The sequence below is a fragment of the Alligator mississippiensis genome, chromosome 4 (genome assembly GCF_030867095.1).
Source record: "Alligator mississippiensis isolate rAllMis1 chromosome 4, rAllMis1, whole genome shotgun sequence".
In the NCBI taxonomy this organism is placed as follows: domain Eukaryota; kingdom Metazoa; phylum Chordata; order Crocodylia; family Alligatoridae; genus Alligator; species Alligator mississippiensis.
Window position 1 is genome coordinate 2,590,341 of NC_081827.1, and position 25,088 is coordinate 2,615,428.

A 25,088-nucleotide genomic window follows, 5' to 3' on the forward strand; every position below is an offset into this window, starting at 1 on the left:
AGAGCTGCCCACGACCCGCGTGTCCTCAGGGCCTGGCATGCCAGCTGGGGTGGGTCTCCTGCCCGTGGCCCCCAGTCCCATGCCCCCCACCCCTGTCCCCTCCTGCCCCGGTTCCTCGGCCCGGCTCCGTGCCGCCGGTGCCAGGTTGCAGAAGCCTTGGTCTCCATGGCAACCGGTGAGCGAGGTAATGAGTCCAGGTGTGCCGGCGCCGTGTTCCCGGCTGTGTCAGCACTTCCCTGCCGCGGCCGGTGGGGGGGGACGCTTCCCCGCCCGGGGGCCTCTACCCCTGCCCCGAGCTGGGCGGCTGCTCCGTGCCCAGCCTCGGCTGCGCCTTGGGGGTCGCCCCGGCCCCATGACGGGGACCTCCCGGGACAGCATGGCACCCCTCTCCCCCTAGCAAGCCCCGGCAGTAGATGCTGGTGCCCATCGCGGTGCCCCCCACCCGGCGTGAAGCAACCCTGCTGCATCTCCCCTTGCACGGGGGGCGGGAGGTTGCAAAGGGAGCAGCTGGCATCGGTCCCTCCGTGCCCCTGCCATTTGTCTGCCCTCGTTGACTCACTGGGAGGGTCGATAGCAATTCACCTTTTCCCTCCATCGATTCCGGCGCCGGGGGAAGAAGAAGGATAGGCAGCGCCGGGCCGTTCATCAGCCCGGCTCCAAGGCTATAGAGCTGGGCCTAACCTCCTCCCCAGTGCCACGGCTGAGATAGCGGCTGTGCGTGGTCCCGCGTTGCTCCAGCGTCCATCGCTGCTCCGGCCACGCACTGCCGTGCTGCTCCCCATGCACTGGGGGGTTTCCCCTTCCTCTGCAGCGGGGGCACGGCCCACGACCCCCCTGGCAGCAGCAGGACATTGGTGGCCGCGGCCCCCCTGTATCCCGGGGGTGATGCCTGTGGCTGTGTTGGAGCGACCGTGTCATGCAGCTCCAAGGCCGGACACGCAGTTTGTCTGGGGGGTTTGGGAGAGCCGATCCTGCCTCGGGCTGGATGTGACCCCTCAGCTCCCTGCCAGGCCCGCGGCGCTATGCAACCTATGATTTTTGCCTCTTCCCACCCTGAGAGATCAAGCTCAGAGGGAGAAGCTGAGGCCACCCCACCAACCTTCGGGCATCACAACTCTGAGAACAGGCTTCTCCATCCTCCAAGACCCCTTCCCGGGGGCCGAGGGTGCGATGCAGAGGAAGGGACAAGCCTCCCGCAAGGGACTGCAGGTCGCCCTGGGGTACGTGGGGGCAAGTGACGCTGCTGCCCACGTCTACCCCGTGTCTGGTCTCCGAGGGGGACATCCTGCCCCAGTCCTGGCCCCAGTCTCCTTGACACAGTGAAGGGCACCAGCAAGTTGGGGTGCAGGTCGGGAGTGAGGGGCACCGGCAGGATGGGGAAGCCGGAGCAGGGGGGTTGTTTCTGCCCCTACTCAGGCGCTGGGTTGGGCTGACGGCTGATTCAGGGCTGCGGGCATTCCTCCTCCATCCTTCCAGCCGGTGCTTTCCTTCCCTGGTCTCCATGGTTGCAGACGGGACCCCCGTGGGGGCTGGAGCCACGCAGAAGGGAAAGGTCACGGCTGGTGTAAGCGGCGCTGGGGGCTGCCCCAGAAATGGGGTATCATTACCACCCCAGGGCTTGTGCCCTGAGTGAAGGGGCAGGGCATGCCTGGGTCCTTCCCTGCACCCCTCCAGCAGACCGGCACCGGCCCCAGCCCCGTCCAGGCATCTGCAGGTGGGGTCTCGGGGGATGGAGACACCTGTTCTCATGGCGGTGCTGCCCGAATGCTGGTGGGTGCCCCCTGGACCTCAGTTTCGCCCTCTGTGCCTCAGTTTCCCTCTCTGCGCATGGTCACTCGGCTTCGGGGAGGGCACGCATTAGAGCAGCGGGGCTGGAAGAGATCTCCAGGGCTCACGCTTGTGCTTGCACGTGCCTGGCGTCTGGCCTTGCTTGCAGTGCTGTGACCCGGCCCCTTGCTGCCTCCCCTGCAGCTTGGCCGGAGATGCCCGCGGGGAGGTGGCACGCTACCGGGAAGCCCGGCATGGGCAGGAGACGGCTCTAGGCGTCGAGTCTCCCCGCAGCACCCAGTTGATGTGGCATTTAAAGCAGGGCGGCCCCCTCCGCTCGGTGCCCGGAGCTGCCCGTAAATCCGCCGGTGCCTGGAGCTGCCTGGCACGGGGGCCGGCGCGGAGGAGGAGGATGTGTTTTTGAGCGGTGTCTCTAGCCGGCTGCTGACTCACCAGCAGGTGAAGCGAACCAGGCTCTGACAAACCCAGTCCTGGCTAATTTGGGGAAGAAGCTCACGTTCCGGCTGGCGGCAGGCCGGGTGGTGTCATGGTTTGTCTCAGCCTGGCCTGCGGCATCTCCTGCGCTGGGCGCACACGTGTGCACATGGAGCGCCGCTGTGCAGGTGGAGGGATGGCAGATCCCACGCACGCATACGCTCACGGGTCAGGCCAGCGCTGTGCTGCACGAGGGCTGCGCGGGCAGAGAGAGCCCGGGAGGATGCCTGTGGGGTGCGGCCTGGTGACGGCGCACACACGCCATGCGTGCGATGGCTGTGTGCAGTGGGGGGCAGGGGAGGGAGGGAAGTGTGCGCAAGAGTGAAATAGGAGCATATGGCTGGGAGCTGTTTGTGCGCACGCCTACTGATGCCTTATACATGCACATTCCAAGCATGCCTCTGTGTGTGTGCGTGCACACGCATGTGCATGCATGTGTTTGTGCATGTGCATATGTGTACGCATGTGGGTGTGCGCATGCACGTGTGCATGTATGTGTGCATGCACATGTGGATGTGGAGGTACGTGTATTTGTGTATATGTGTGCATATATGTATGCCTGTGTGCACACGTTTATACATGCATGTGGGTGTGTTTGTGCATGTATGTGTGCACATGCGTGTATGCATATACGTGGATGTGGCTGTCGTGCACATATGCACGTGTGTGCTTGTGCCAGAGGGCGCGTGCGGGTCCGTGCCTGTGTCAGACCAGAGGCGACCTCCAGCTGCTCGGGGCTGCGATCTGCTATGGGCAGAGCTGAGCGCTGGCCTCTCCCTGGCGCCCCGGGGGGATTTCAGGGGTTAAGGGGCAGCAGCCACCTGGCATTCAGCTCCTTTCTCTCTCCTCCTTCATGCAGCCCGGCGGTTTGGGAGCATGTCTGTGAGCCTGCCTGTCCTTGCCGGGCGCCTTATGTGAAACGCAGACCTTCCCTCCCCCACTGCACCTCGCCCCCGGGGTCTGACTCTGGCAGCCCCCGGCTCAGGCTCTTGCTGCTGCCTGTCGTCAGGCCGGGGAGCTGCAATCGCATCTGCAGTCGCTGAGCCCAAAATACACGCAGCAAGAGGAAGAATTTGCTGAGCCCCACGTCAGAGCCAGTGCGGGGGAGCCTCTCCAAGCCCACGCAGCCAGAGCCGCCCGGGAAGGGGTGGGGGGGTGTCAGCGGCTTTTTGGCTGCATGGGAATGCCCCCAGCACGTGCCAGGGAGGTCAGGAGGTGCCCGGGGTGGCACGGGAGCCTGAATCCCACGTCCCCGTTGCAGCTGGGGCAGGGGAATCACACCCATGGCACCAGGCACGGCACCCGGGTGCGTCCCTGGCCAGCTCCGGCAGGAGGACGTCTGCGGCGGGGAGGGACACGCACGAGGCCTGGCTCCGTCCCGAGCCGCTCTCCTGGGATCCTGTGCAGGCATTGCGCCGATGCCCGTCACGCCTGGGCTGTGTTTCCAAGCGCGGAGGCCGCGCGCGCTCCTCCTCTCCCGAGCCGCTGGCCCCGCGTGCTCCGCCTGGCCTCGCGGAGTCAAGCTGTGATCTTTTCCTGTTCATGCATCATCGCCGGCAATCAAGAGCCTGGCTCGCTAAATCCAGCCCTTCGCGACATCTGCACCGCTCCATTGTCTGCCGTGCAGGCTGCCTGGGTTCGGCCGAGGCCCCGCTCCGGCACGTGAAGACGCCGGGGCTCCGGGGGCGCTCGGAGGGAAGCTGCGGTGCAGGGGGTCCCCGGGGACCCCTCTGCTTTGGGGACGCTCTGTGTCCCTGCAGCCGTGCCATGACCCCTCCACTGCCCTTGCACAGGCACTGGGCTGACCCTGCCCGGAGCAGGGGGTTGCACCGGGTCCTGAATTGCTTTCCTGTTTCTCTCCCTCTCGGGGACCCGCTTGTGCCATAGACCACCCGGCTTGGGCCCTTGCCTGAGACACCGCCGTACTCCTGGAGCCACTCGCCTCTTTCATGGGGGCTCATCAGGGACCCCCAGGGCAGGGCCAGCTCCTGTGTGCCCCCGCCGGCCCCGAAGCCAGTGGGTCTCCAGCGGGCAGAGGTACATCGGGGACACCGTGCTTGTCCACGAGGGACCCCTGAATATGGTCGGCGGGGCTCTGGGTTGGCCGTGGCGCCGCCGCATGCCAGCCGGAGGGAGGCTGCGGCAGGGGCAGGGGCTTTTCAGCTGCCGGCAGTGACATTTGCTTTCTCCTGTTTTCTAGGCAGTAAATATTTGCCTTTCAGAGGTTTTGCAGCTAATTACTGTGCATCTACCCCCACCCCGTTGCAAACCCGGCACTCTGACTTGCAGGGGGAGGGGGTCTTGCCATGGAGAGTGGCGAGCACAGACCCCCCCCAACCCCTGGCCAGATGCCCGGGGAAAGTCGCCCAGGCTCTGGGGGCAAGCACAGCGCCCTTGCAACGTGACCTGCGGCGCTGAGTGTGACACATGCATGCCCGAGCACCCATCCTAGCACAGGTTGGGCAGGGGACTTTGAGCAAGTCGGGTCCCTGCTCTGTGCTTGTTTCCCCATCGGGAGCGCACTGACTTTCCCAGCCTGCCTGCGAGACTTTCCCCAGGCACCGCCGGTGCTGTGGGCCAGTGAGGCTTTTTCCTTCTTAAACCTGATGGAGTGATTTTGTGGGGGGATCGTGCTTGCCTAAGTGTACTCAGGGCTGCCAGGGTCCCTGGAGCAGGGCTGGGGGCTGCATCGGGTGCCGGGTGCATCTGGACCGGCTTGCCCAGGAGACTTCATCCTTTCCAGCCCCGGCCATCAGTGGTCCTCAACCAGTTTAGGTCCCATTCCCCCCCCGGTCCCAAGACCGGGGAAGAGCCCACGGGAAGGAATCTCTCGCCCACCCCACGCCGGCGTCCACGCATCCCACTTGGCACCCTTGGTAGGGCCTTGCGGCAGCCGCTGCCCCGCATCCTTCTTCATGTGCCCTCCAGCTTCTGCCCTGTGCTTTCCCTTCACCCCCCCTTTCCCATTTCTTCCTTGTCACCCATGCATGAGTGTGGGGGGCAGAGGCGAGAAGCCATGCCAGCCTCTCCGGTGGGTATGGGCCATGCTTCGGCCTCCCCCCAGATGCCTGCGGGGCTTTGCCAAGAATCCTTGGCTCTTTGGTACCCGTTCGGATGCATCCTTTGCATCTCAAACACCACCCCCCTGCTCCGTTCCCAGAGCACCACTGGCAAGGGGCTTGGGGGCCGCAGGGGACAGGGGTGGCAGGGACCTCATCCTTGCCTTTTTATCCCAAAATAAGGCAGAGACGTTGCCTCAAAAAGGCAGCGGAGGGGGTCTGTCTGCCGCCCATCTTGCCTCCCCGGTCCCCATCTTCCCCAGCAGTGGGGGACCCTAGGTTGGATGCGGCTGTGGGATGAAGGGGAGCAGCGGCGCCTCCAGCAGCTGTAGCGCCAGCCCGGCCCGCCCGCCTGGCTGCGATTCACCCGCAGCCAAGAGCTCTCCCCTCGCCGGGGCTGGAAGACTGTCTCCTTTCTCCGTTTCAAAAGAGAGAAAGGAGGCCGTTCTCTCCCTCCCGCCCTCCCTCTCTCTCCTTCCCCCTAAAGCCTTTTTTTTTTTTTTTCCTCCTCTTTTTTTTTTTAATAGAAGCAGGAACATTATTTACTTTGGTATTTTAATTGAAAGCCAGAATTAAAACCAAGTGCTTAAATAAAATCAATAGAGCCCGGTCCCCAGCCCGCACTGAGGGTTTCATGGAGGAGTCCCCTGGCCCGGGAGGGGAGCGCGGGGGCAGAGGAAAGGCCCTGAGCAATGGGGGGCCGGAGCAGGCAGCTCCGAGGTGCTGAGCTAAAACCCGACGTACGGTTTGATCTGAGTGTCCCCCCCAAAAACCCTGAATTCCTGCTGCTTTCAAAGTCCATAATTACACAGTGCCCCGAAAAGCTGCAGGGAAACGGTGAGAAGCCATGACCCCCCGAGCCGTGCCCACCACTGCAGCCTCGGTGACCTGGACCCACGTCCGTGCCCAAAGCTTTTGGGCCCTGTGCAGGCATCTTGGTCATCGGGCTGGGGCCTGGCCGGAGCAGCCGGACCCCTGAGGAGAGGGGGCTCAGACCCTGGCAGCGGTGGATGCTGAGGGAGGTGGCATGGAAAGATCCCCCTCCACCCAAACTTGCTTCTGGGCATCTCTCGGGGCCGGGCATGGCACCCCTGACCCTTTCACTTCCCCTATCCCATGTGGAGCAGTCTCATGCCCTCTCTGTGGCCTGGTGCAGGGGCAGCTCAGGCCATGACCCTCAGGCCCCTGGCACCATGGGGGGCTGGGGGAGCCCCCCATGGCACCAGCCGGCCGACACCTTGCCCTCGGCCCGTGACCCTTCCCCCAGGCTGGCGTGGCAGGCGAGGGAGGCAGCCCGCGCTGTGCCCCGCCACCCGCCACGATGTGATTCATTCATATATTTATCCTCTCGCTCGCGTTTAATGGCAAATTAATATTTTACAGCTGGGGAAGCAATAAATCACCGCCTTAACTGCCTCAGCTCTACCTGCCCGGGGACACGGCCCCCGGCTTTCCCCGATGGCGCAGCACCCGGCTCTCCCTCCCTCTTCCCTCCCCCCCGCGGGCGCCCCGAGCCCCCGTAGAAAAGGGCCTGCAAAATACAGGCCTTTCAGGCCCCCGCGCGCGGGTCGCGTCGGGCTGGCAGGAGGCCCTGGGAAAAGAACGCCGCATTCACAGTCAAGCGGCTCCCTCGGACGGCAGACAATGGAGCGCTGGCACCGGCTGGCACAAAGAGAGGGCCTCTCTCGCTCATGGGTGCGTGCGTGTGCATTTATGTGTATGTGCATGCATGTGTGCATGGGTGCATGCGTGCACGTGTGTCTGCTCCCGTGCATCGTGTTTCAGCCCCGAACCCGCCTTGGGCCGGAGGGCAGGGAGGTCCCCACTGCCTTTTGTTTGGGGGTGGGGGGGAGGTCTGGCTCCTACCCGCCGCGGCCGCAGCCTAACGAGCGTTGCCCGTGCCCTAAGACGCCCCTGCTGACGCCACGCTCATGCCCCACGGCGGGCTGTCTCCAGGCCTGGCCCTGCACCTCTGTCCCCTGGAAATTTTTTGCTACGAGGCCAGACTTGAGCTGCCGAGACCCGGGCTGTGCAGGGGCAGTTCAGCTGGGGGAGAGGGGCTGCCGAATTCCCCCCAAGGCTGGAGGAGACCCTGGCAACCTGCAGCCACCTTGCCAGGCCAGGGCTCCCTCTGACACCCCGACCGTCCTCCTAACCAGCGCAAGCCCCCCTTCCCCGGCCTCGCTCTGCCTCGCCGACGGCTCTAAAATGGCCCGGGGTCCCCGGGAGGATTTCGTTTCAGTCCCACGTCTCTGCCACCCGGGTCTTTGGCGGCGCGGACTCGTGGACAGGAGACATGGCTGCCTGCTTGTGCCGCCTGCTGATGAGCGCTCCCGTCCAGGGGCTCGGCACCCTCCTCCTCCCCGTGCGAGGCTCCTTGCATAACTTCTCCCGGAGCCCCGGGCGGCCGGCTGGCCTGTCTCCGGTGCCAGCCCAGCGCCGTGCATGTAGTGGGGGGCAGAGGGAAGACTCTTGCTCCATTTTAACGGGGTCGTGCCCCTTCCTAGACGCCGGTCCAAGGCGCAGCGCAAAGGGGGAGAGTCTCGCCCTGTGCCCCCGTCTGTCCCGTGACCCCCGGCATCCCTGCACGCGCGCTCGCTCTCTTGCACCAGTGCACGCCGTATGTCACGCTTCCCCCCCCTTCCTTGCTTTTACACCAACGTGCTAATCCAGGCCTGGGTCATCCATTGGGGACGCACCGTTACCTCGTTTTCGGAGACGGATAAATAGCACGCCGACGGGCAGGTCAGCTAATGCCCTCTGATCGAGGGCTGCAGCTAATCTGCTCCGAACGAGGGCTGCACCGAGGGGATCCTGAGCCCAGATCTAATTGCACGGCCCTGGGGAAGCCGCGGAGGGGGTCGGATCCTGCCAAGACGGCTGCATTTCTTTCCCTGTCCCCTTGCGAGCCCTCTCGGCCCCGTGCAGGGCCGTGCCCCAGGAAGATACGGGACTCAGCCACGTTGTGCTAGCATTTGAGAGGCTTTTATTCAAGTCAAGGAATGGTTACTGACAGCTTAGAAAAGGTTAAATACTTCCGTTCTGCGTGAACCCCTGCGGCGCTCGTCCCAGCCCCCTTCCCCTCTCCCAGATGCTTGGCTTTTCCGGCCAGTCCCGGGTCCGAAAAACAAAAAAACAAAAGAAAAGGAAAACCCTCTAATAGATTTTCATGCCCAGGGTTATTGGTCTCTTTTTTTTTTTTTTTTTACCCCATTGGAGTCCGTGGTTCAATGCAACCCGGTAGGGATCTTGGCATTAAAAAGGTTAACAATATTTATTAAAATACAAAAATACACTCGTTTCTCAGAATACAGGCAGATTATTATGGACTTTGCTTGGTTTTCCTTCCCGTCCCCCCCCCGCCCCTGCCTCCCCTTCCCTCCCCAAGCCCCTCTCGAGAGCTGAACCCTTTAAGAATATTTTGTTTTAAAGCTAAAGTAAGAAACCTAAAGGCATTGAACATCGTCAAAACGGACCAGAAAGAAATGCCCCCCCACTACCACCCAAAAAAAAATACCCCCCCATCTTATTTCATTGGCTCCCTTTAAGGGAGGGGGTGGATCTGGCAGGAATAAGAGCCTTTTCCCTCTGCTAGGATGGATCGGCGTCTCTATTGCAAGCAAGAGAGACTTTACTGAGATTCCCCCATGCGTGATCCGGCCGCATTTCTCTAAAAGGAGGGAGAATATTTCCATTCAGGGGTGGGCTTTTTTTTTTCCCCTCTCCCCCCTCTCCTCCCTCTGGCTCAGAGGTCTCCGGTTTATTATAGGCACCCTGCAGAAGCGGGAAGTGTGGCGGGGTGGGGAAAAGGCTTCATCTTTCTGCCCCCCGTGCCCCCCACGCACATGGTCTCTGAGAAGGAAGGAAAAAATAAAACCCCCATAAAATTTGAGCATCGTCTACAATCATGTGTCAGAGCCCCCGCCCGGCGGATCGCACACGCACACAGGCACACGCCTGCTCTGATGTACTCGAGCTCGCTGGCCCCGGCCCACGCCTCTCCCCCCCACCCCTCCCGCGGCCGCTACCCTCCTGGGAAAGTCAAAAGCGCGCACACATGGTCCCTGCACGCAGCGGGTTAAACCGAACTGCAGGAATCTGGTGCAGTGTGAAAGCATTTGACTGAGAGCTACGCCACTTGCTCGCTCGCTCGCTCGCTCGCTCGCTGCTCTTTCGGTAAAAAAGCCCTGTCGGGATATGTGCACGCGTGCCCACGGAGCCGACACACGCAGGCCCCCCCGCCGAGATACATGTCAATGGTTTGCATTGGTTTTTTTTTTGTTTTTTTTTTGTTTTTTTGCTGTAATACATTGATTTTTTTTTTAATTTTTTTTTTAATCATCTCTCCCTTGCTCCGTTCCCGGCCCCCCGCCCCCCCCCCAACAAAAACGAGCCTTTATTGCATTGGTAGGTAACCTTTTGGCACAGTACAAATGGTTGGTGCACTTCCGTGTTGGTTGGGTTGTTTTTTTCTTTTTTGACCCCTTTAAAGAACAGAAATCGGCAAATACCGGGTTTAAGAAAGACCGTCTCTATATAAACGGGGCGGTTTTACTGCATTCGATAGAGCATCGGCTAAAAATTAACAATCCCCCCACCCACCCCCTTTCCTTTTATTGTGATCGTCGGTGTTGAAACAGATTCCAGAAAGTCCCGATGGCATCTTTTCCCTGCTCTTTTGCTCTGGTTTTTGTTTTTTGTTTCAAAATTATGATGATTCTTAAAGAACCATGATTATGGTTTTTATGAATTATGATTCTTAAAGATTTTAATTGATATTCCCCGCTCTCTTTCTCTCTTTTTTAATCTTTTTAAATAGAACTTCCAAGTTAGAAAATAGTTTCTCTTCTCTTTTTTTGTCTTTTAAATTTTAATAGAATCTGCTTCTCTTATCAGCCCATAGATTTAATATGTAAGCATATACAAGAAAAAAAAAAAAAGTCTCTTCCCCCTCCCCGCCCAGCTCTGTACAAAAGTTGCTCTGTCTTTTGTTTGTTCGGTTTTGTGCATTCTATTGCCTTTTTTTTTTAATAATAATAATAATTCCTGGGGAAAAAAAAAACCGAAAAAAATAGTCATATTTGAGTTTCCTGCACTTTCTCCTTGGTGTGGGTCTGTATTATATAAGGTTCAGAGATAGTGGTGACCGGGGGCTGGAGAGAATTCCCCAGGCTGTTTTCTGTCCAGTGGGCCCCGTGTGCGGGTTTGTAGGTATTATAGTTAATATGGTCATGAATGGTGGGCAACACAACGGCCCCCTCACCTGATACGCCGCCGGTCGGAGCCGCCGTTGCCGCCGCCGCGGGTATGTCCTCGTCCACCTGAATGATCTCCACGGTCCTGGCAGCCGTCACGGTGCTGCGCTGCTGGTGCCTCTTGCGGAGTTTGTAAAAGACAATCAACATGGCAGCCGCCAAGAGGGTCACGGCCACGAAGCAGCCGATGATGATCTTGGTGGTCTTCATCACCTCGTCCAGGCTGGTCTGCATCTTGTCGTTGGTGTCCGAGGTGGGCACCGCCACCTGCTTGGGCATCCGCGTGGTCTGGATGAGCACGGTGGTGGTGGTGGTGTACGCCGGCTGGTACCCGGTGGACGTCGTCGGCACCGGCTTGGTGAACTTGGGGGACATGTCCTCGGGCGAGATCTCCGTGGTCTCCACCGTGACGGTGGTGAAGAAGCTGTAGTTGGACGTGTTGAGCTCGGCCGTGCTCACGTTGAGGTAGGCCGAGGCGTTGGAGTTGCCCGCCACGTTTGTCACCATGCACGTGTAGACCCCCGTGTCCGTGAGCAACACGTGCGAGAAGTTCAAGGTCCCGTCGTTGAGGACGGAGATGCGCGGGTGGTTGGACGCGTGGCTCAAGACGGTCCCGTTGGGCAGCAGCCACCGCACGGAGGACATGGACGGCGTGCGGCACTTGAGCTCGGCCACCCGCCCCTCGGAGATGTTGAGGTCCATCGGGGCGTCCATGATGAAGGGCGCCGAGCACTGGAACGAGGTCTGGTCCACCTCCACCAGGAAGCGGCCCCGCATGTGCATGGGCGCATGGCAGCGCCCGCAGCAGGTGGAGTTGGTGGGGATGTACTCCCGCAGCCACCAGGACAGCCACAGGATGTCGCAGTCGCAGCTCCAGGGGTTGTGATGCAAATGCAACTCCACCAAGTACCGGAGGGGGGCAAAGAGGTCGTGCGGCAGCGAGGTCAGGTTGTTGTGGGCCAGGTTGAGCTCCACCAGGGCCGTGAGGTCGTCGAAGGCGTTGCGCTCGATCAGGCTGATCTGGGAGTTCATAATCCACAGCTTTTTGAGCGACTTCAACCCGTGGAAAGACCCCGGCTTGATCTGGGGGAAGTTATTCCCCGACATCTCCAGCTCCTCCAGCCCCACCAGGGGCGTGAGGTTGGGCATGTCCTTAATGTTACACATCCCAAGGTTCAGGTACTTGAGGTTGTACAATCCCTCGAAAGCCCCCTCCGAAATGTACTCCAGCTTCTTGAGCTCGCCCAGGTCCAGGCGCATCAGCGACGGGACCCGGTTGAAGGCGTAGGACGGGATGCTCTCGATGGGGTTGTTGCGCAGCCACAGCTCCCGCAGCTTGGACAGGTACTCGAAGGCCCCGCTGGGGATGACGGTCAGCCAGTTGTCGAACAGCTCCAAGGTGTTGAGGCTGGCCAGGCCGTTGAACGCCCCCACCTCGATCTGCCGGATGGCGTTCCTGCCCAGCTGCAGCACCTCCAAATGGTGCAGGTGCCGGAACGTGTCGGCTTGGATCATCTGGATGTTGTTCTCCATGAGGTTCAGGTAGCGCGTGTTGGACGGGATGCCCTGGGGCACCTCGGCCAGGCCGCGGCGGGTGCACACCACCTTGCTGAACTGGTTACTGCAGGAGCAGACGGACGGGCAGTTCTGGGGTCCGGCCGAGGCGGCGGCTGCACACAGAACCCACGCTTGCACCATGAGGTAGACGGCGGAGCGCAGGGCAGCGTTGCAGGCGTGGTGCACAGTTACCTGCCACAAGAGCTTCATGATGTGGCATGTTCATAATTCACCATCGTCCGGGAGTGGGCACGGAGCGGAGAACTGGCCCGGCCGCGCGCCTCTCTCCCGGGCTGGTTGGGGGGTCGGGGTGTGGGGTGGGGGGGAAGGGAGCGGGGGGGGGGGAGGGGGGGCAGGGAAAATTGAAAAAAAAAAAAAGAAAAGGGAAGTAAAGCAAAAGCCCCCCCCCTCCCCCCGGTCCCCCCCTCGGTGTGCGCCGGGCACCTACCTGGCAAGGCAGGGTCAGCGCTGCGCCCGGGGCAGCTCGGGCTGAGTTGGGGATGCACAAAAGGGGACGGAGGGAGGAGGAGGAGGAGGAAGGGGGGGAAGAGAGGATGGGGTTGGAGGGGGGGATGTGGGGGAGAGACAAAATGGCTCCTAGCGGCTGCGGAGCGGGCACGGAGGAGGCAGGGCGCGGGGCGCAGGGCTGGCGGGCAGGCCCGCACCGCTATGCGGCTGCATCCCTCGCACCTGCCCCGGGCACGGCCGCCCGCGCTCCGCTGCTTCGTCCTTGGCTCCGGCTGCTGCTGGCTCCGACGGCTGCCAGGGGCCTCTCCATCGCCGCCCCACCCCGGCCAGGGGCCAGCGGTGCCCGGGCAGCTCCGTGCGCCCCTGTCCGTGCGGCCGAGCCCCCCCCTGCGCTCGCCACCCCAGCCCGGTGCCAGCCGGGGGGGGCCCGGTGCCCTGCTCTTCTCCTCCGCGGGCCACCGGCGCTCCTGGGTGCCAGCCAGAGGCGCCCGGAGCCCCGCATCCACGCCGGGCGCCGGGGGGGCAAGCGGGGCGCAGCGGTGGGGCTCCCCCGGTGCAGCGGATGCCGCTAACGCCTTTGTTGCCCGTCGACTGCAGCAACGGTGCGGGGAGGAGGAGGCGGAGGAGGAGGCGGCGCAGCGGTGGCAGCCCCGGAGCCCGGGCGCATGGGCACGGTTGGCGGCTAGCGGCCCCGGCAGCTAGCGGTGCCGGTTGCTCTCACATCCTTTTGTCCTTCAGCAGCATCGCGGAGGTCCTGCTGACGCATCGTGTTCCCAGCCCGAGCCCAGCCGGCAGCGAGCGAGCGAGCGATGGGAGTGATGCAGGGCTCCGCCGCCCCCTCCCCTGCCAGCCCCCGGAGCCGCCACCGAGGTGCTGAGATCAGCTGCCTCCCTGCCCGGGGCTGCCAGCCCCTCTCCTCCAGCAGGGCCAGCGGGGAGGGAGGGAGCAGGGCAGCCCCCAGAGCCCTCCCCTAGCTGGGGAGGGGACGGGGGGATGCGGCTGCCGGGACAGACGACACCAGGTACCCTCCGGACCTGCTCCCCGGAGCAGGGGGGGGCAAAGCCAGGCCCTGGGGTCTCCTTTCCGGCAGCACAGAGCCTGGCTGGGGGGCTCTGAAAGGTGGGGAGGTGAGAGGGGGCACGGTGGGGGTGGGGAGCTGAAGGAGGGTCTCCGGGGAGGGGTGCCGCTTGCAGCCGGCTCCCTTCTGCTGCCCTCCGGATGCCTCGGGGTGCAGGAGGGGGGCTCTTGCCGGACGGCAGCTCTGGGGTCTGGGGGGAGCAGCAGCATCTGTGCCCAGCCTCGCGGGCTCCGGCTCCTGGGCAGTCAGGCACTGAGTGCCTAGCAAAGCCCTCCCGCCCCCCATGCCCAAACCCAGGTAGGACCAGCACATATGCCCCCCATGGCACCGCGGGCCTGCCTGGGGGTGGGGGGCAAGTAAGCAAGTGTGTCTGGTGTCCCATCCACCTGAGCGCAGGACTTCGCCCCCTGCCCTGCCTCGGTGCTGCCAGGGAAAGGTGCGGCTCGTTCTCCCTCAGGGGGGTCATGGATGCAGTGGGGTGATAATTGTGCATGGGGGGGGTCTCCTGCGGCGGCGGGGGGGGAGCACCCTGGCTTTGCTCCTGGATCCGGATCCCGCCGCACCATTCGCGCGACGCCTCTGGGCCCTGCCACGACCTGGCGTAAGTCGAAGCAGCCGTGAGCTCCTGGCGCTGGGGGTGCCCCTGCGGCTGGCATTGGGACCCAAGTTGGGCTTGCAGGAGGGATCTTGACTGCGGGGGTCCGTGCTAGGCAGGGGTTCGGGGCCAGGAGCTTTGTCCAGGGGCCTACGTGCGGACTCGCGACACGGAAGCTGTTCACTGCCACGCGTGTCGGACTTGGGGCACGGCGGCGCATCTTCCCGCGGGGAAGTCGGCCCTGCCAGAACGAGAAGCCGTCACTGCGACGCGCGTCCGGCCCCTCGAGCCACTTGCCCAACACCCGCCGCTGTCGGGGGAGCGCGCGCTAGGGGCTGTCCGGGAAGGACCCCGCAGCCTTCAGGTTGCCTGATCTGTTCCATTCGCAGCCCCTGCTCGGGTGTCAGCCCTTCGGGCTGGCGTGCTCCACGTCCGCTGACTTTTCGGGATGAGTTTCAGCAGTTGCAAAAAATGCGAGACAACGGGGAAATCTTTGGGGTGCTTTGAATTTGGGGGGGGATCCAGACCAGTCCAGCGCAGGGGCTGCGAACACCCGAGTCTGCCCATGCTCAGCGGAGACGCGTGAAGAGTTTTGGCAGCTCTCTGCTCCCAGCATGCCCCGGCCTCGGGCTGAGCTGGAAGCTCCCGGCCGCTGTTCCTGGACTCTGCGTGCGGGGAGACGCGTGCCAGAGCTGGGAGCAGGGTATGACGGGGGGCCTGCGCCAGCTCCATGCCAGATGGGTGGGGAGGGGGCGCAGGCCTGCGCCCACTTCCCAGCCGGGGCCGGGTTGCAGCCCTCCTGCGGCTGGCAGGAGATACCAGCCTACTACTGCTACTGGCTTCTACGCAGCTCCAGTGCTAGAGGGCTCTGCCAGTCAAAGCTCCAGTTTGGAGGGCACGTGCGTGGCAAAGGGGGGACGGTACCGGTCCCGTGGCAGCACGGGGGGGTGTTGGAGAACAGGCACGGTGGTGCTCGGGGCCCGTGCAGGGGACACGCTGCGGCCGGGAGGGTGCAGATGCTCCCACCTCTGAGGAAGCAGCCAGTGAGCCATTGCTGCTTTCCAACCCCCGCCACTGCATTCCCATGCGGCGCCAGGCATGTCACTTAACCCCAAAGTGTGCACATGCGTGTGTCTTGGTGTGCTCCTCCCATTCCAGCTGCCCCCGCATCTGCCTTTGCAGCTGGGCTGAGTGCTGGGGAGTAGGGGGGGCGGGGGGTTGGATGGGGCTGGTGCTGCCTGGAGCAGGGGGCTGGACTGGAGGTGACCCCTAGAGCCGAGTGTCTCTGGCAGAGGCTAAAACCCGCGGCGTCTTGTCGCTGTTTCCAGGGGCCTGGGGGAAGCGTGGGAGGAGAAGCAGCTTCCTCGGGGACCCCGGCGGGGATGGGGGGTAGTGAGTGGAGCCCCCAGAGAGCAGGACCCTGTGCCTCTGCCCAGTTGCACGTGGGTCAGTGGTGCTTTGAGGCTGGCGGGGTCACATGCTGCTGAGCTGGAGGAGCTGCAAGGGTGGAGGGGGTGTGTGTGTTTGCGTGCACGGCGGGGGTGTGCGTGTGTGCAGGTGGGTGTGCATGTGCATGTATGTTATGAGTGTGTGTGTGTGTGTGTATGTGTGTTTCTGTTTGCTGGTGAGTGTGCATGTATGTGTCCATGTGTATGTGTGTGCGGTCCTGTTCAAGCCTAATTTTCTCTGATTCTGTGAGTGCAGGTGTGCACATGTGTGCATGAATATGTGTATGTTTGTGTGTGCGTGTGCTTGTGTGTGTATGCTGAGTGTGCATGAGCATGTCCATGTGTGTTTGTATGTGCAGTCCTGTCCGTCCCTAATTTTCTCTGATTCTGTGAGTGCAGGTGTGCACATGTGGTCATACTTGTGTGTTTGTGTGTGTGTATGTATGTGTGTCTGTTGGTGAGTGTGCATGAGTAAGTGCATGTGTATTTGTGTGTGTGGTCCTGTCCAAGCCTAATTTTGTATGACTTTGAGTGCAGGTGTGCGCATGAATGTGTGTGTGTGTGCAGGTGTGGGCATGTGCATGCATGCACGTGTGCTGGTGGGTGCATGTGTTTGCGTGCATGTGCGTGTATGTGTGCGCCTCCATGAGTATGCATGCACGTGTGCACGTATGTGTACATGTGAGTGTGCAGGTGTGCATGGGAGAAGCACGTGCTCTGTGCACCAACACTGTCCATTATAACAGCCTTATACGACCCCTGCTTCCCCGCTGCTCGGCTGGCACGCGGAGCTGGGTGCTGCAGGCTGCTCTCACCTCGGCGGGCGCGGCTGCCAGGGAAGACGCGGAGCAGTTGCCGGCAGCCCCAGGCAGCTGGACCCGCTGGGCACGACCATGGGGCCCCCGGGGCCTCGCACCCGCCCAGCCACGTCCTGGTGGCAGCTCTGACTCCTACGCGTGTGCAGAAGACGGGTCGAGCCAAACACAAGTAGCCGAGCAGAAAGGTCAGGGCAGGAAGGGGGCATTGAATTATATGTCTGGAGCTGCTGGGGTGGGCACCCATTTCTGCCCAGCCGTGGGGCAGGGAAGGAGGACTCCTGGGTCCCGTTTCCTGCTCACGGTCTCAGCCCGGGCACCTGCTTGTCACGACCCAAGCCAGCCTGTCGGTTGGCAACTTATTAAGGAGGATCTTGTGCCGTGCCAGGAGACGAAACCCCCGGTGGGCACATGGCAGAAACTGCTGCTAATCACCCTAATGACTGGGCGCTCGGCAAGCTGGCCTCGTGCCACCAGCCACACGGGCTGTGCCGGCCCCTGGCCTGTGCCAGGCCTCTCTCTGCCTTCCCCGTGCCAGTCGGACTAATACAATTAACGAGCCGTTCGCCTGATGGGCCCTGACGGCAGCAGGGACAGATCGGGGCTGGGTGCCGCAGGCACCGGGGCGAGCTCACTGTTCAGCAGGCCGGCGCACTAATCTCTCCCACACAGATGAGGCTGTTTGCCCCCTCCGGTCCAGGCTCGTTAAGGCAGTGAGCTAATGAACTTGCAGCTTCTCAGTGCTCTGGCTTCCTGCAGGGTCAGGCCGGCATCTGCAGAGGCATTGGAGCAAGGGGCGCTGGCGGGGACGGGGGTTTCTGTCGGCCAGCATGTTGCGGGCACAGGGCAGCCTGTGTCAGGCATGGCCTTGGTCACCTCTCCTGCTGGCTGGGCCGGGCCGGCACGGTCTTGCATGGCTGTGCAGCACCGGGCACCGCAACACGGCCCCGGCTAGGGTGCTGATGGGGCCCGAAGCCATGAGCAATCCCAAGCCATTCCCAGGTCAGAAGGGTCCAGCTCTGTGCCCAGGAGCACGTGGCTACCTGGCACCGGAGCTTGGGGCAGGGCATCTGGGTTGGGAAACACATGCACGCTGCCCCGGAAGCATCCCTGGACCCGTGCGGGTATGTGGCTTTAGCTGCCTTTGGGGCTGGATTTGCCGGCGTCTGGCATGGAGCCCATCGTCTGCAGCTCAGCTGGACGGGTCGTGCCAGGCCGGTGGCACCGTGTCCAGCCCTGCATGTTCCTGGGCACGCATGGTTCATGGGTGAGGGCTCCGTGGCATGTCCTGGGACCGGTCTGGGATGCAGAGCTTTGCCCGTTGCCTCTGCAGGAGTGCGGGCCACGCTCCCGGGATGCCGTTGCCCTGACACGGTGCCTCCCTGGACCCGACTGGCTCCTCTCCCTCCCCTCAGCACTGGTCTCCAAAGACCCAGGTTGCCAGGCGAGCACCCTCACCCCAGCCGGCTGCACCGGGGACCCCAGAGCCGTGGCGTGGGCGGGCTCTGTGCCATTGCACTCGCTGGTGACCTTGGGCATGTCATTCGTTCTCCCCGCGGCGGGTCTGGAGCTGTCTGTGCGTCTGGCAGGGGAAGTGGGGGGGGCAGCACGCGGCGCAGATACGCTCCGACACTAATAGGTGCCTGTCAATGCATCAGTGCCAGGCGGGTGCCAGCGTGCTCGCGCAGCGCTGGCTGTCAATCATGCGTCACCGAGGGGGGTGGCGGGCTCGGCTGCAACCTCCAGCTGCTGTTGGAGGAGCCGGGGCACCCGCACCAAGGCTGGGGCGTCACTGGGCAGCTGTCACCCCACTCCCAGGTGCCCCCTTGAACCCAGACCATGGGTGGAGGGCTGGAGGCGGCCCACACCTTGGTTCACACATGCATGCAAGTGTCTATGTGCACACGAGTGCTTGTGCATAGGGGGTGTGCATGCCTATGTGCATGTGTATGTGCGCACAAGCGTGTGTGCGAGTACACGCCAGCTGAGTCAGAGCCCAGGACAAACTCATGCATGTCCCAGGTACTCTGGCTTCTGCACACATGTGCGTGCGTCTGCTCTCCCCCAAGCTCTCTGTGGCCTGTGAGGCTAATTTACACTAGTAACCCGGGGAGGTCAGCACCAGGTGCAGCATTGTCCTGCTAACGGGCTCCCTGCCGGATCTGTATCCACCTCGGGGTGGGGGTGGGGGCACCAGGACCCCCTGGATTCCCCCCAGGCAGGCAGCACACGTGTGCATGCACACATGTACCCATACACATGCACTGAGGGCTGGGGAATTTCATGAGTTGCCTTCATTTACCGAAGCAGAAACTGAGGCACGGAGGAAGAGAGCGGGGTCCCCCAGCCCCTGCCCCTGGCGACCTCCTGGGAATACGCCCCAGGGTGCCACGACTGTCCTGATCTGGCATGCAAGGCATTGGGTGCACCAGTGCGGTCGTGCGCCACTGCGCACTTTCTGCACACGTGCATATGTGCACTCATGCATATACATGCATGCATGCACACACACACATGTATGCGTGGCAAGGCTGGCACTGTACAGGGGGAGCGTGCCCATGCCTGTGCCCCTGCTCCTGTCTGGGTGTCACGGAGGCAGGTGATGAGGGCACTGGGGTGGCTGCGGGTGCCGGGGCGCTGACGGCCGGTGTGTGCCGCAGGTGGAGGTGGAGGTGGAGAGCATGGACAAGGCGGGCAACTTCATCGGGTGGCTGCACGTGGACGGTGCCAACCTCTCCGTGTCGCTGGTGGAGCAGGCGCTCTCCAAGGTGCACTTCACTGCCGAGCGCAGCCCCTACTACAAGGCCCTGCTCAGCGCCGAGGAGGCTGCCAAGCAGCGCAAGGAGAAGGTCAGAGACCCCCACTGGTGCCCCTCACTCCTGACATGCAGCCCCTGCCCCCCAGCCCTGGGTGCCTTGCACAGGTGGCCATGCCATAGCTGATGCTGCGCTCACCCCTCCGCGTGGCACTGAGGCCAGAAAGGCCCCCCTTTGCTCCCCACACCCCATCTCAGCTGCCCCTCGCGCCCCCCCCACAGGTGTGGTCACACTACGAGGAGGCGCCGGCGGAGGAGGCAGCACCGGTGCTGGAGGAGAAGGAGCGGGCAGCCAACTACAAGCCCGTCTTCGTCACCGAGATCACTGACGACTTGCACTTCTATGTGCAGGATGTGGAGACAGGTGGGCGCCTGGGTCCCAGCTGGGGGGGGGAGGAGGATCAGGCATTTCCCCTTACCCCAGCCTGGGAGCTCCTTTGGAATGGGCATCGCTACCCTTGGACCCAGGCTACAGGTGGGAAAACTGAGGCAGGGGTTTGGCCGTACTCCCCTTCCCTGGGCGGGCTGGGGTAGCGCTGGCAGCGGGGTGGCACGGAGCCCCCAAGCTGGGCTGGAGACAGGCTGCTTCCCCCGGTGCTAACCTGGGGGGCTGCGGCCGCATCGCCCTGAGCCGTGCCTCCCCCCGCCGCAGGGGCCCAGCTGGAGAAGCTGATGGAGAACATGCGGGCCGAGATCGCCAGCCACCCGCCCCTGGAGGGCTCCTACGCCCCGCGCCGTGGGGACTACTGCATCGCCAAGTTCGTGGACGGGGAGTGGTGAGTCACGGCCTCGCATGCCATGCCGTGTCCCGCTACACCCTATTGCGGCCCGCCCTGCCACAGCTTGCCATGACACGTCACACCATGGCACGGCCCCCCACGCCACACCGTGTCATGCCACGTCTGCCTGGGACCCAGGGGGCTGATGCCGTGCATGTGCTGTATCTGGGGGTCTTGGGGTCGCCAGGGTTGGGGGCAAGGAGGGACCTGGGGGCAACCCCTCACCCTGGTACTGTCCCCAGGTACCGGGCCCGGGTAGAAAAGGTGGAGTCTCCAGCCAAGGTGCACGTCTTCTACATTGACTACGGCAATGTGAGTGCCGGGGGGGGTGGCCGGGGCCTGGCGCTGGCGCGATGCCCATGGGGCTGGGATCAGGCCTGGGCTTCCCCGGCTGGTGCCAGCACGGCCACGGCCGTGCCCCTGGCTGACACCCCCCTGTGCCTTGCAGAAGGAGACGCTGCCGGCCACACGCCTGGGTGCCCTGCCGCCCGCCTTCAGTACCCGCGTGCTGCCCGCGCAGGCCACTGAGTACGCCTTCGCCTTCGTCCAAGTGCCTCAGGACGTGAGTACCACCAGCTCCGGGTCAAACGCCCCTCTGTCTGCCCGTCCATCCACCACTGAGCTCAGCCAGCCGTGGTGCCAGGCGCAGCCCAGCCCTGCCCGTACCTCCTGGTACCCGGGCACAGCCCATACCCCCTGCAATACCTGCCCACCCCCCCCACCCCCCCCCGACACCGGGCACGGCCCAGGCCTGACGATGCCCCCTGGCATGGCAGGAGGAGGCGCGGGCGGACGCGGTGGACAGCGTGGTGCGGGACATCCAGAACAGCCAGTGCCTGCTGAACGTGGAGTACGCGGCGCCCGCCTGCCCCCACGTCACGCTGCAGTTCTCCGACTCCAAGAACGACGTGGGGCTGGGGCTGGTCAAGGAGGGGCTGCTCATGGTGGAGCCGCGCAAGGAGAAGCACTTCCACAAAGTGGTGCGTGGGCACCTGGGTTCCTTCTCTGGCCGCGGGAGGGGGAAGGCTGGGTTGGGGGGCTGAGATCCAGCACGCCTGGGGTCCCTGCTCGGCTCTGATGAGGAGGGGAAGGGGCTGCGGGTCGGGAGCGAGGGGCACCGGCACGGCCCCCCTAACCTCTGTGCCCGCAGATCACCGAGTACCTGAACGCACAGGAGACAGCGAAGAGCGCCAGGGTAAGTGCCCCCCCCGCTGTGGGGGGGGTGGGGGGCAGGATACAGGGGAGGGGGCTCTGTGGGGGGCTCTGCCCGGCTCTGACCGCCCCCCCCAATCTCCCCCCAGCTGAACCTGTGGCGCTACGGAGACTTCCGGGCCGACGATGCTGACGAGTTCGGCTACAGCCGCTGAGGGGGCTCCGGACCCCCGGCCCCCCCGGCCCCGCAGCAGGGGAGGGGCCAGGCCTGGCTTCGCTTCCGCCCTCCCCCCAGCAGCTCTGGGGCGGGTGGGTGGGGGCAGGAAGCCCCCCCACCTCTGCCCCGGCTGCTCCTGTCGGTGTTCAAAGCTTCAGAGGCCCAATAAAGTCGTGCCGCGCTGCCCCAGCCGCCTCTGCCTGCTGGGCTCGGGGGGGTCTGGGAGGGGGGGTTTGGGACCCCAGACGCCTGGGTTTTCTTTCTGGTGGGGGGGAGTGGTCCACGATCCCATCATGCACGGGGGGTCAGCGCCTGTGGGGGCCGCAGTGCCTGTTGGGGAGGTGTGGGGTGCGCCCAGCCCGGCTGGTGTCCCTCGCTCCCGACTGCAGCCCCTTGCCCTTCCCCAGCCCTGGGCTCCCCCCACCATTAGTCCTGCTGCCCGTCAGGTCTGGGCTGGTCTTCGGCAGGGTGAGGCTGGGCCGGTCCCAGCTTGGACTGGAAGGTGGGAGGGAGCGTGGTGTGATCCGGGTCCTTTTCTGCAAGCTTTGGCACGAGCTGAGGACATGGATGCAACCCCTCAGCAATCCCCCCTCACCCCGAAGAGAGGCAAGAGGCAGGTCATAGTCGCACCATCCCAGAGCCGCGGGGTCACATCCAGTCTGAGGCAGGATCGGCCCTGTCCAACCCCCCCCCAAGACAAACTTCGTGTCTGACCTTGGAGCAGCACGACACTTGTCGCCCCAGGCATCGCCCCTGCCCCAGGGATACAGGGGGGCCGCGGCCACCAATGTCCTGCTGCTGCCAGGGGGGTTCATGGGCACTGCGGAGAGCCCCGCTGCAGAGGAAGGCAAACCCCCCCAGTGCAACCAGTCTGAGCAGGGGGGAAATCCCTTCCTGCCCCAGTGCAGCGTGGGGCTGAGCCCGAGCAGGGGCAAGACCCTCCAGACAGGACCCTGCGGTTGGTGCCAGCAGGAGCATTGACCCAGCCCCACGGGGGGGAGGTGAAACCTGGCCCGACACACGAGCATTCATTGTTCTTCACTCTGCAGGTGTTCACGACCATCTCTCCTTTATAAAGGCCTTGATAGTCCAGTAATCAAGCCAGCCTTTTCAGAGCAATGTTGCAGTCTGCTACCTGCTCCTGGTGTCTCCTGTTTGCCGGCCTGGCCTGGCCTGGGGTGGGTGGGCAGACGGGGTCACAGCAGAAAGAGAAAGTTGGACTAGATGGAGGACATCACCATCTTCACTAAAAAGGAAGGAGCGGCGTTATCGCCTGTGGAGTGCAGAGAGGTTAGCAGGAACCAGGGGATGGTTATAATCCATGAAGTCAGTTGACTTCCCTGCTGCTGCCTGAATGGTAATTATAGCTCCGCCCATGGGGGCGGGTCTCCAGCAGCAGCTAGGGATTCAGCTTTTGTTAAGCAGGAAAGGGAGGAGGAGTGAGCTGAAGACGAGGCCCTGTCCCTGCTCTACGCCGCTGTAACTCTGAGGGGAAAAAACTTTTCTCTCTCATTCTGCCCCTCAGAAACAAGGGGGGTCTATTCAGGGGCGTGTTGTATGTGAGGAAACACGGTAGGTATCCTGTTTGCTCATGTGCCACACTTGTCTTTTCCCCTTTAATTAGTGATTCGTAATGGGGGGAGGGGGAGGGGGGAGGTTAAATTGGAGAAGGCTTATCTTGTTTCAGGATGTGTGACATGCAGATAGAAGAGGGGGCTTCGGCCTTGCCGTACCCAGCGAATAAGCAGCCGTGAGCATACCGTATTGTATGGTGTACACGTGCAGCCCCCCAGTATTCATTTACTGGAGATTGAGGGGTGGATCAGAAACCCAGAAATATGGTAATTGCCATTTCTGTCTCTGCTGTGGGTGCGGCAGGGCTGAAAGTAAAGCTGCGTGTGTCGTACATCGGGCTCCCAAGGAAGGATCCATTTAAAATAAGGCATGTGTCATCTTCGGGGGCGTCTTGTACGCAAGAAAATACGGTAAGTGGATTCAAACCAGCTGCCCAGTGTTCAGTTCTTCCCATTCGCAGAGCCTCATCTTGAGTGCGCTCCCCCTCCCTTCCCTGCTCAACTAAAGCTGAATCCCTAGCTGCTGCTGAGACCCAGGCCCGTGGGCGGAGCTGATTTCTTTTCAGGCAGCAGTGGGGGAGTCAATTGACTTCATGGTGTCTTACCATCCCCTTGGTTCCTGCTAATCTCTCTGCACTCCCCAGTGTTAACGCCGCTCCCTCCTTTTTAATGAAGTGGATGATGTCTTTGATGCGGCGGCCGGCCCCTCCCACTGCTGCCAGCACTACCCAGGAAGCCCTTGGCCGCTGGGAGCCAGGATGCCTGGGCTCTGCCTGGCCGAGGGGTAGGCTGGGGCGAGGGGCTGGGATCAAATAGCTGTGGGGGGACGTGTCTCGCACTATATTATTCAGCCTAAAAGCAATGCAAACGCAAATAGTTACGGGAACGTGCCCTCGTGTGCTAAATTCTCTCTCGGAGGCTTAAAAAACCCCCAGCGCCCACTAGGCACAAAACAGTCCCACGCTCACGTGGCGCGAGCCCTGCGGCCTCCCATGGGAATGCCCATCTCTTCTCTAGTCTCACAAACCAAAATCTGCTTCTTGAGCGTCTCCCAGGCGTCACCGCTGGTCGTTTCGGCACCCGAGGTCATGCTCGCCTGAGCTCTCGTGACCCTGCGTGGGTTCAGGTCTTAGACTAGAGCTAAACTCGGTCTGCGAGGTGGGGAGGGAGAAGAGAGCGGGGATCAGGAAGGGCCGGCGGACAGAAGCAAGGCCGGCTTGAATCCAGACCACTGTTAACACCTGTGGGGTGGAGAGATCAACAGGAATCGGGGAGATTGCAATCGAGCCATGAACTCAATAGACTCAGCTGCTCAGATCTGCCCCTGGACACCCTGTCTTCCTGCCTGGCCCCTCTGCACCCTGGGGCGGATCCAGGAGCTGGTAAAGGGGGTGCAGGTGGAGCAGTGCTGCACCCCATGGAGCACAGCCCTGTGTACGCAGGGGCCTAGAGCTCGATTGTCCAGTTGGAGACTGGAGCACGTTTATGCCCCCCTGGGAACGGGGCGTGCGCCTGTAGGCCCCGGCCTAGCGACTCCTGTGCCCACCCCAGACCTGGCTGCATTTTGCTAGCGTGCGGGGCATCGCTGGGCCCCCCTGTGCTGGGGGGGGGCTGCAGAATCTGGATCCCGTCCTGCAGCCGTGGGCACCTGGATGGTGCCAGGCATAGACGGGCCCATGGGGGCTGTTGTGGCTGTGCTAATTACAAGACTCCACTAATTAAGTGTGAGCGGCGCCGGGTGGGCCCCCGGGAGTCCTTAATGAGTGTGATTAGGATCCGTTTCCCCTGTGCCAGAGATGAGCTGGAATGGGACCCCTGGCACATGGGGTGCCCCCACTCCCGTGTGACCTGGGGCACAGGGCGGAGGCTGGAAGGGAGAGAGGAGCCAGGGGGTGCTGGGGGGTTGGCTCGGGGGGGGGGGGGTAGGTTCATGCCCTGGGACAGACAGGCCTGAGCCGGGGGCAGGATGCAGTGGTGGTGCCAGCCTCCAAGCTGCACGTGGGTCCAGGTCCGC

At 62.9% G+C, this 25,088-nt stretch overlaps 2 protein-coding genes across 2 annotated transcripts in view; one reads left to right on the forward strand and one right to left on the reverse strand.

Annotated features, from left to right (window-relative positions):
* Positions 1 to 21,686, forward strand: part of SND1 (staphylococcal nuclease and tudor domain containing 1) — a 227,842-nt gene extending 206,156 nt beyond the window's left edge. Inside the window, exons 17-24 of the mRNA XM_059725618.1 lie at positions 19,198 to 19,386; positions 19,575 to 19,716; positions 20,005 to 20,128; positions 20,374 to 20,443; positions 20,580 to 20,693; positions 20,908 to 21,111; positions 21,282 to 21,326; positions 21,433 to 21,686. Of these exons, the coding sequence (XP_059581601.1) occupies positions 19,198 to 19,386; positions 19,575 to 19,716; positions 20,005 to 20,128; positions 20,374 to 20,443; positions 20,580 to 20,693; positions 20,908 to 21,111; positions 21,282 to 21,326; positions 21,433 to 21,498 (954 nt within the window). The 3' untranslated portion in view covers positions 21,499 to 21,686. The remainder of the gene's footprint in view (positions 1 to 19,197; positions 19,387 to 19,574; positions 19,717 to 20,004; positions 20,129 to 20,373; positions 20,444 to 20,579; positions 20,694 to 20,907; positions 21,112 to 21,281; positions 21,327 to 21,432) is intronic.
* LRRC4 (leucine rich repeat containing 4) lies at positions 9,636 to 13,639 on the reverse strand. The gene has a single exon (XM_006261561.3). It carries the CDS (start codon positions 12,341 to 12,343, stop codon positions 10,397 to 10,399), a length of 1,947 nt encoding a protein of 648 aa, XP_006261623.1. The 5' UTR covers positions 12,344 to 13,639; the 3' UTR covers positions 9,636 to 10,396.
* Positions 21,687 to 25,088: the final 3,402 nt, after the last annotated feature.